We start from the raw sequence: 10512 nt of genomic DNA on the forward strand, positions 1-10512 counted from the left end.
AGCCCAAAAGCAGTCAATTTATTGCAAATGCAATGTTTGTTACTCTGACGAACCTGTCACCATTACTCAGCAAAATTATCTTCGTCACTGCACGCTATGGTTAGAATACTCTTTCAACGATTATGATTATGCGGAATTAAAACAGGGGCAGTAATGGTTTCCAAGAACAATAAACACTAACAATTTCCTGTCTGAAATGAAGCAAGTCAAAGGCAGATTAGTCAGGAAATGGCATCTCCGTCTTCTTTTTCAAACGGGACTTACTGTTTTCGACGCTAAATAATTCGCTAGATTATTATAACAAATTGGAAAAGCCAGAAGCACAAAAAGCGCGTGAAATTGTGCATGGAACAAATTTGGCTTTTCAAAGTGGCCTTTGAAATTTTTATGACTTTTTAATTAGGGGCTTTTCGTGAACAGAAACTCGTCTAGAAACAAGTTATGTCAACATATCCTAGATATCATTGATGGATGTCAGTTATCAATGGATCTTTGAAATTTTGCCCTTGGTATACAATTTTATTCTTAAGATGCTAGAGGCAAATTGTACTCAAACAATCACTAGCGTATCTCGGATCTAAGTGCAAAGCTCGTTCAACCTTGTCAGAAAAATAAGATAAAGATAAAACAGGTCAACATTGTCTCCAGATTTCTCGAAACATTGTGGCTTTAGAAAACGGTCATGAACGCAGCGTTTTAGACAAAATAAGGGTGGGCAAATTTTCAAGCAACGACGCCTATTACATTCTCATGCAAAGTAACAATTTTCGTGCTTGAAACCTACAAACGCAGATAATTAGATCTGTTTGGGAACAGAAAAGAGCTGCAAATTGGCCTAATGCGTTTGGTGGTCATTACGTCAACAGACTGGGATAACAATAGTTGGAATTTTGTTTTTGTAGCCAGGAGGCAGGTAACACTCAATAATAGTCTAATGCCGACTCGAATTTGAAAGGAAGACTAACGCAACTGTTTTATATGATGCAAAGAGCCGGATTTCATTTCAGACAAACAAATGACTGCTTTAACGTAACCATATGGCGTTGCGTGATGTACACTTTGTGGGGAGGTCCACTAAAAGCCCATTCATAATAGAGCTGTAATTGGTCCATTCAGGAAATGCATCTGGTGAACTAATCGTATAATTTTTCATTACAACCTATCACGCCTCCTTTCACTTAAGTACCACTCGACTCAAACGCGTCACCAGTTCGAGGCAGTTAGACAAGGGCTTAATTTGCACAGTTTTGCTTGCAGCGAAAAACTCAAACACCGTGTCGGCTACGCAAGTCTGCGCTTGCAGTGGCGTTGTAATTCGTACGTCTCTGTCTGAAAACACAGCAAAACAAAACAACTCGAAATTTGCTTTTTACTGACGTTCACTACTGATTGGCAAGGTGCTGCGAATTTTGTCAAAACAGAACGCCTTTAATATCGTTCGCGTGCGAACGAAAGGTAAACAAAGTCCGACCACGCATTGTTAAATGATTGTATCGGCGAGGGTCCACTCCACTACCGGAAGTTCCATGGTGCAAAGTGCGAATGAGCTGATGACAACCATTTCTCTACTAAATTATACCAGCTTAGCCACTCGAACATTTAAGCCAACAAGCTGTAATAAAATCGCTCTTTCCCAGAAGATTTACATGTTCCTAAACCATGCAATAAGTGGCAGAGGGCAAGCGAGTCTGGTAATCAAACAATTAAAGCGATAACAAAATTCCGCAGGTCGAAATGAGTGAGTGAGTGAGTGAGTGCGACAGGGTGTGAAAAGGTGGGTAGAACTGCGCGCTTACAATTATAACACACTGTTCATATAAACAATAGAAAATTTACTAAACGCAGTAGCACCTAGATAACGTCGCAGTAAGAGACGATCTTCGTCTGATCCAGTCAACAAAAAAGGTATTGAGAAAACAATGAAATACTCTATCACCCAGCCGTCCATAAACCTTCATGCATGCTTCAGTAGGTCTAACAAAATGAAACCGTTGCTTAGTTAGATCGACAACTGGCAATATGTACAACAGTATTGCTCGCCGTTGCACTCATTTTACAATCCACAATAAACACTCCACTTTATTATATTTCATACCGGATATGCATGTGTGGACACTAGAACGGACAAAAGGCAAGGCACATATAGCTAAAAACAATTTATAGTGAAACGCTGGAACTATCGCACAACATAAGAAGAACGTTAAGCATGACGAAAATAATCGAGCAGTAGCGAGTTAAATACTTTGTGTATTTGATATTCTGGCGTGGATGCCGACTTATTTTCCTCGTTTAAAGCACAAAGAAATACATATTATTACATAACAGCTTGACGTACACCAAGGTATATACATGCAGTGTCGTTTGTGGGCAGTACACAAGTTGTTAAACAGGCTTGAGCTTAATATGATACAAAGTAGTTTTTTTTTTTACAAAAACTTACAACTAGCCATTAGCAAATTGTTCAAACCAACCTGCAGGAATACTAATGAACCCTCAGAAGGGAGATGATTTACTTGATATCCTTCAAGGAAGCTCCCTGCTTATCGAGAGTTAATTTGGCGTGAGGTGAGATAAAATGGTCGCACTTTGATTAATTCAACATCATCATGGTACATTATACTACCAGTAAAACGTTCATCTCTCTTACAGTCTAAGACTCGGGGTATTCCAAGACAAGACTGCTGAATGGCTCGGTTTCGAACGTAATGGAGGCCTAGGTTAATTCTCACCTCAAGTAAAGACTCACTGGCGTTGTTGCATTTAGTGTGGATTCCCAACAAACGGGATTACTTATATTTGCGACAGAATTTCGAGGCTCGACTTAAAAGTGGTCTTTTTATATTCAGCCAATTTGTGAAATTCAATAATTTAAATGATACCAATATCAAACCTAAGAACTGGAACAAAAGAAATAGCTATTGAAAGTACATTTCAGTTGTATACGAATAACTTTTGCATCTGGTACTGTAGAAAAAAACGCGGTACATGCAAATACAGTAACCAGGAGATTAATGAAATCGCTTGAGGACAGTAACACTGAAACTTTAAAAACACAAAAATAGAGGAAGATGGCTATTGCATTAAATGCTTTTGGCATTCAGAATATCTCGTTGCACGTATTGAAGTATCATAGCAACGTGATTGCGAAATACATGGCAGGTTAATCTTGTACTCTTCTCCTTTTCCTAGCAAGCTTCGGTTTCTTTCCCTGATGGGAGATAACGCTCACTTGGAATATACAGCGATTAACCACGATTGACTTATCTCTCACACAGCATATTCCAATATAAAAAACTGAGCTTAACTTTCCGAGTTACAGACATGGAATAATATGGAGTTAGGTAACGTGTATAGAAAGCCCAATCTCTTTTTTTTTTATCTTATCTTGCTCTGCTGTTTGCTTTTCTTTGCGGAGTCTGTTAGACTCGATCTCAACATTAATAAGTACCTCTTGCGTGTGTATTATTTGACCTGCATCTCAAAGCCCAGACGAAAATCTCGAAGAGGCGAGCCTCTATGCACGATCAAGCTATATTTAGCGCTGCCGAAAAATGTCGCCAACACATTAACAATATCACTAACTCATTCATTCCGTCACTTCGCCAGAAGATTCTGCTGAAGAGAAATATTGTCGCTCTTCAAACACACACCAGAAAACTAGAGAATCAATGTTTTAAGAGAGAGCGATACATCAGACGACAAAGGTACCAGACGGTTCTGTTAGGTCTTGATATTAGTAATGCTAGGGCAACAGGGGTAATTACTCGGGATACAGTAGTTATCAAAATCAAACAACCTTAGTCGTATTTAACAAGCTTAAAGTGACTTCTTTAGGGTCTCGGTGTAGTTGGAGAACCATTATCCGGCGACTTACGTCAATAGATTCTCTGCAGATTGTAAATGCAAAGTCTTATAGTGGCTAACCAGCAGAAACAAGGCCTTGAATATTAGGTGAAGGCACAGCCATACACATTCACAAACAGAACATATAGCACAATCCCTGAAGATTGTAAACCTCAAAGTTTCTATACTGGCTTACACAGATGACCGTAAAGCGCTAAATATAAGAGGAAGTCAGAGATACACATTTGTAAACACATATAGCATGTATAAACATGGTGTAAGTGAATTAAACGTGACCGCGATCTGTCACATTATAGCTACTTGATTTTCAACTTACGTCTATATAGCTCATCAGTCTACTAATAAATGAAAAGATAGCCTCGACAGGGGAAGTCTGAAAAGAATGTTAAAATTACTATGGAGAAAAATTGAAAAACAAGCCAGAAATACTCTGCCGTGCGCAATGAGAAAGGGAGACGCCTAGGTGTGAGTGTACACTTCACAGGGTTGATAGGAGTACGGTCTATTTATACACTCATTAACATTTCGGTAAATTCCCATGGTGGAGTTCTAAAGATATAAAGGAACCGGGTTTTTTAAAATAAACACTAAGCCGCAATTTAAGTTGTGAAATTTTACTGAAAACAACAATAAGACATGACAGGTAGCATAGGCTGCTATCGAGGGACAATGGGTTTAGTCTTGTTGTTCAAGAATTTCCGTGGTAAAATTTATGTCTTCTCGTAGACTGTTTTTATCAAACGTGGTTTCAGCTAAGCAGGACTTTTTTGCTTTTATCAAGATGAAACCCACTGGTTTCGGCACCGAAATATCTTTGTCTCAAGGGTTGTTATGGAGACAGTGTTAAAGAACCAAAGTCCGCGCCCTGTGTATTGCATTTTGTGTCCTTTTTCTGAGGACCGAGACATCTTGTCCAGCCAAGATTCGTTGATTGGACGTTGAGATTTTTATTGCGTGGATGTGTCGCCGCAACTTATTGCCCTACGCTTTAACGACCCATTAGGAGAAGCATTGTCTGTAGCTTCGACTCACGATCACATGCTGTGATCACGAAAGAGAGCATCGGTTAAGAGAACAATCTCGGTGACATGGTCTCATTTTCTATCCAGTAGAGAGCAGACCTTCACCGAATCTCGAGTTTTCTACGCCGACTAGAATTATCTTTGCATAGAAGGGCTGTCGCGTCAAGGGGCGGGAAAATCATAAGGCAACCTGTTATTAAAAGCTTTATCCCTCATTATAGTGCTCCTCTCAGCTAGTCGAAAATCCTATCAGATTGTGCCCAGGCATTTCAGTTTGTTTGTTATTCTTGTAAGTGAATTCCTTTCTCCATTGCCGTCGTTTAATTGTGCTGATATGGGCGGGGGTTCACAAAGGTGCGAGCTGGCTCTTGACTATTACGATTCCGTGAAGTCACGTAACCGACAGTGAGTTTCGAGAAAGCAATTATAAGAGATGCCGGCAACTCTGACCACAAAAACGTCAACCGTGCGACCGTTATATTGGTCCTGTGCTGGCCATTATTATCGTAATCTGGAGTGATAATCACCCTCTTGAAACAATTTACCCCTTACTCCGCCAGTTCCCATACACGGCAACCGCAAATTACTTTGAGAGAAAATTCGCGCAGTACCTCAAGAAAAAGACCTGGGATTTTACCACGGGAATCAAGCGTATATTGGTGCTATTTTCGTTCGTCTAAGTGGCAGAAGTTGTTTCGGTATGCTTTGTTGCGCGGGTCGTTTGCTATCGAGACGCTGTTTTTGACATGCGTCAAAGGGAGTTTTTTTGACGGAAGGGCAATTTAGCAGTCACGAAACTGTTGCCGTGTGGTTGTCGTAACAGTCAAAACAACATCATAGCAACTCACGAAAGCTCTTCAAAATTGGCCTTAATTCAGTTCAATAAATCACCGATCAATCAAGCGCCTCATTGCTTGCCTTTGTAGAATTATACCTCCTTTAGGAGTTATAAGAAAGGAAATCAGCTTATTGTAACGACGAACACCCGATGGCCATTAACATGCAGACCATAACCTAAAATAGGCATTATAGTTTGTCAATAGTTCCTGGAGGGTAAACTAACTTTAAAAAAATGGTTTTGTAAACGCCCACAGGATGCACGAGAAGTAAAATTCCTTAGCCAAAATGAGATGAAGACTTTTAAGAAGGAAGTAACCAAATATAATTTAAAGACATCAGTCCATTTTCTTTGTAAGATTTTCAATTCAAAACTGTATTTGCGCAAACTAAATTTTATTGCAGAAAAAATCCTATCTATTATGAAACTAAATCTTTGTGAGATAAAAATTTGGCAAACTAAATTTCCTTGCAAAAAATGTTGAGACAGCCAATTCGTTTCTTCAAAGGGTTTATAAATGTTGTGTCGCGTTACACCATTCTTAATAAACGCTTCAAGAATTGCTAAACGACTCAGGGAGATGGCAGAAAGCAAGCTACTTAATCCCCTTCTGAGATAGTCTCATCTTGTTTAGAGCCCTTTCACCAGCCTTTACTTAGCTAAACAATAAACTGATTCAAACGGAGATAGCCATAATCTTGCATCAGTAAAACAAAGCTAAGTCTCGTCCCATCTCTTTATTAAACAATGGTGAACTGTTATCTATATACATTTGAATTCTACGATTTGTTCCTCCTCTCTTCCGTTCATGGTGTACTTTTTACGGCAAATAAAAAGCTCTCACAAGCACATTTAGAAAATTAATACAAACTGACAAAAGCAACTGTAAATTTATGTACAATGGAATTTAATTCTAACTAAAATTTGAACTACAGCTAATGAACATGACGCCGTTCACACCGCGACGATGTGAAACGACCTAAATGAACAAAATTTTAACACGCCTCGCTTATTTTGACAAAAATATATTCCTTACAATAAATCGTTATAAGCGAGTACATTTTCTTATCTTTTAACTTTTGAAATTTCTTTTGTAGATTGTGGTGTTTTATGAAACATACGTGTGAAGAAACGCCTCTTTCACAGCTAATCGTGTTGGCTTTTGAAAGTTCTCTCTTATTACTTCTTTTTATATTATATATATATTTTCTTTTTCTTATAAAGTATTGTTTTAAAAAAGAAAGTTAGATCTGTTGGCGTCTGTGCACTGAAGAAGCCCTCCATGGCTTCTCTAAGTGTGAATTAGAGTAGAACGAACGCCACGAAGACAATCGTGTTCACTACAATTAAAAAATTTCTGTGGCTTCTAAATGAAACCTTTGATGAATACAGTACAGATACGACGTCAAGAAGACATTGCTAATCTTAATTTACTCAGCTTTTCAAAGCCAGGCACTGTGGTAGTATTTTGAGAAGGCAAAATAATATTTCATAGAATTCTCATGAAGATCAAATGCGATAGAAAGTAAACTAAAGCAAGCATTAACTGTTTACAACTAAGATATATTTATATATTATATGTTTTAAATGCTTGCAGACAAGTTGAAATACCAATGAGAACTGTTTGAGTCCCCTTCATTTCATAAACATTACTGAATATTCTTTTTCCCAATGATGTACCAAAAACGTCCTTATATATATTGCAAATAGCCAATTCTTTTACTCTTAATAGCATAAAACATTTTCACATCTTCGTAATATAAAACTTTAAAGATTTTTCTTTTTAACGAACAGAAGCATTTGTTTCGTTTACTTACTAATCTATCAGTTCTTCGATTTGCGGTAAATGGTTTGAAACCATCTCTCTGCCAGTCTCTATTCTTTGTGGCGAGGTTATCGACCTTTGTTACGGTCTTTTCTTTGCAGATGAAATGTTCCTAGCGCTGCATTTAAAGCAGCAGGTAATGTTTCTCTTAAATAAGTCTCTTTCTCAGCCAGCGAGACTGTATTCCGTGAAAGTGTTCCGCGTTATCCTATCCCTGCGATTGCCTTGATCTCTCTCATAATTCTGCCGATGGAATTCTTGCCCATTGGTACCTTGTTGAACCAGATATCTCCCTTAGGCTTGTGCTTGGGGGTGAGGTAAAACGACGATATACCAGGTGGACGGTGGCGAAGGTACACCTCGAATGCACGCACGGGGTCTCGTTCGCTTCCATCGGTGGCCGCTACTCGAGCCTTACACTTCTTTTTGCTTCTAGGGTTGTCTTTCTCGTCGTCCGCTCGTGGCCTTTTGTTCGAACCAGCTTTCATGTGGTCGATGATGATCTTGCCGTCGGGGCCGCGGGAAATGCGAAAGTCATCGATGCTCAGGTCGTGGTGGGCCATGCGTCCTCTAATCCCATGGCTGACTGTGTTAATCCACCACTGGAGACGCAGCAACGGTCGCGGTGCGTGCACTCCGATGGCTCCAGAAGCCCACATTCTCTCTAACTGCTCTTCAGTGATGCTTTCCACGACGTTAGGGTGGTTTCCTTTCCCTTTGCGCTTCAACTCGTTTCTCTTTGACACTAGCCCGTAGTTAACCACGTCGAATTCTCTGTCAGCCAAATCGAAATTCTCTACGGCTGGAGGACATTTTCTTTCGAGAAAATATCTTCTCAGTCCATTTCTATATGTGGTGAGCGTCACAGGTTCGTATTCGTTTCCTTCTTTGCCTGGCCGTGTGTCGCGAATCTCGAGAAAGAAGTCTTTCAACATTTCCATGGCCATTTGACGGGTAACTGTGTTCATGTCAATAGATTTGCCATACTTGTCTTTGTACCATTTCTTTAGTCTTCTCACGGATGTTTTGGTGCCTTCAACGGTATTTTTACAGCGGTTAGCGTCGTCAACATCTTCGACGTCGTGGGCGTCTGCTCGGTTGGGAACTTGGCTCTTTTGTCGCTCGATAATTTGAGGTCTGTGGCTGCTGGGAACCGGGGGAAATATTCTGCTGTCTTCTGACTTTGAAAAGCCGTGATTATCTTGAATGGACTCTGGTGGATCAAACGGCGGGAAGCCGGGAAACGGTCGGTAAAACTGCGGTGCTTTTGACTCGTCACTTACCGGTGTTTGATGGATGTAAGTGTACATCGATTGGGCGGCTGGATCGGGGAACGAAGGATTTAAGTTGGGGCCATAAATCGACCGCATAATGTTTGGTTTAGCCGGTTGAAGCGCACTCGATATGCTTGAGATAGCAGAAGTTGGATTCAGGTGAAATCGAGGCTCAGGCTCGTTCTTTATACTGAAATCCATGGGGCTCGGGAACGGCATATCTTTTGGATAAGAGTCCGCTTCGGACGTCACGGTGTCGGAGAAAAAATTAGCGGACTGTAGTGGAGGGACCGTAGAATGCAAAGCACTGTGTTGTTGTTGTGTGCAACCAAGCGTCGTTGAAGTTAAATAATGTTCATTCATTGCGGCAGAAATGGGCAGCTCGGTCTCGTCCATCTCGGAAATGCCTTCTATTCCATTGCTCATGTTCATGTGCCGGCCACCATCCTCGCTGACACTTCTGCTCGCGAAATCCCCCGCTCTGAAAATGTTCGAGATGCCGTTGTGAAAACGCGCGTTGGGAAAACGAGGGTTAAAATTTTCCGGGTTGTGGCGCAGATGAGGCGGAATACTAAAGTCTTGGCCAATGTCGAACGGTGGCAGGCCAAACGTACTCATGGCTCCGTCGATACTCATTTCAACACTTGCTCGTTAAGGCGAGGTGTTTTAAGCTTTCATCCTCGACGCATCTGACTGACAGATTTCCTTTCCGCGCGCGTATTTATACCCCTACGTAGTGATGTGGACACGGTCTTTTAGTGGGCCCATTGTTTTCGTGAATTTATGTATTTCCTGTGTTACGTACATTTGGAGGCTCAATTAATACTTAATGACTATCCTCTTGGGAGAAGTCACTTTTAATCTGTAATTTGCTGACTCTTGAAGTCTAAATCTAATTATATTGTGAATTCATTCAAGCAGACTATGAAAAGCCAAGCATTATTCGCTGTTCAAAAATGGGTGGAGCTTTATTATGCCGTTGACAATTAGGCCGTTCAACGACGGTCATGCAGCCAGCGTCCACCATTTGTAAAGTGCAAGAATGAAAACGGGCATTGTTTGGTTCAAAGTCAAGGGCTTACATTCTTAACACGGTTTTTTGCATCGCGTTGGCCTAGCTGGGCTCTAGCCTTTGAGCGATCAAAGAAAGCTCCGCCTGAAAAGAGCAGTTTCCATCGTGACCGAGTTCAGTAAACATTGACAACAGGTGTCACGAAATTAAAAGAGAAATTAGATAACGTTTGCGTGGCTTCCGAAATTTATCACACGTCAACACGCTTTCATTGTAGCAAATGGAAATGAGATTTGTTTTCGCGCTTTTTACTGGTCGGTTTAGGTAATGGAAAATCGCGCCCCCATAAGCAAAACAAGGTGCAAAAAGAGACAGCCTTATTTACATAACGCTCTTAGTCTTAGCGAATGATTAATGATGACAGGTTGACAAGCAAGGTGTTGAAAATGCTCTCCAGAGAAGACATTATCAGCAAAGAGAACAATAGTTCGACTTCAACTTTTGTGTCTGCACGAAATGGAAAAGAATAAATTCCAATTTCTCTCTTTCCTGTGAACGTGCCTGATGCAAATGCATTGCGCTCCAGGCTTGAAATAGTTTATTTAAACAGAGTTTCCACGCAACATTCGCACCCTGTCTACAGTATTAGTGAGACGATTTGTTTCTTCTCGAATCTG

General features: G+C 40.5%; 1 protein-coding gene across 1 annotated transcript; it reads right to left on the reverse strand.

The window, feature by feature from the left end:
- Positions 1-4445: 4445 nt before the first annotated feature.
- Positions 4446-9562, reverse strand: LOC145495885 (uncharacterized). The gene has a single exon (XM_081475481.1). The coding sequence runs from the start codon at positions 9457-9459 to the stop codon at positions 7753-7755; it is 1707 nt and encodes a 568-aa protein (XP_081331607.1). The 5' UTR covers positions 9460-9562; the 3' UTR covers positions 4446-7752.
- Positions 9563-10512: the final 950 nt, after the last annotated feature.

The sequence above is a fragment of the Orbicella franksi genome, chromosome 1 (assembly GCF_964199315.1).
Source record: "Orbicella franksi chromosome 1, jaOrbFran1.1, whole genome shotgun sequence".
NCBI classification, from domain to species: Eukaryota; Metazoa; Cnidaria; class Anthozoa; order Scleractinia; family Merulinidae; genus Orbicella; species Orbicella franksi.

Excerpts from the sequence above, each read along its gene's own strand:
- LOC145495885 (XM_081475481.1), bottom strand. The coding sequence starts at position 9,459 with ATGAGTATCGACGGAGCCATGAGTACGTTTGGCCTGCCACCGTTCGAC.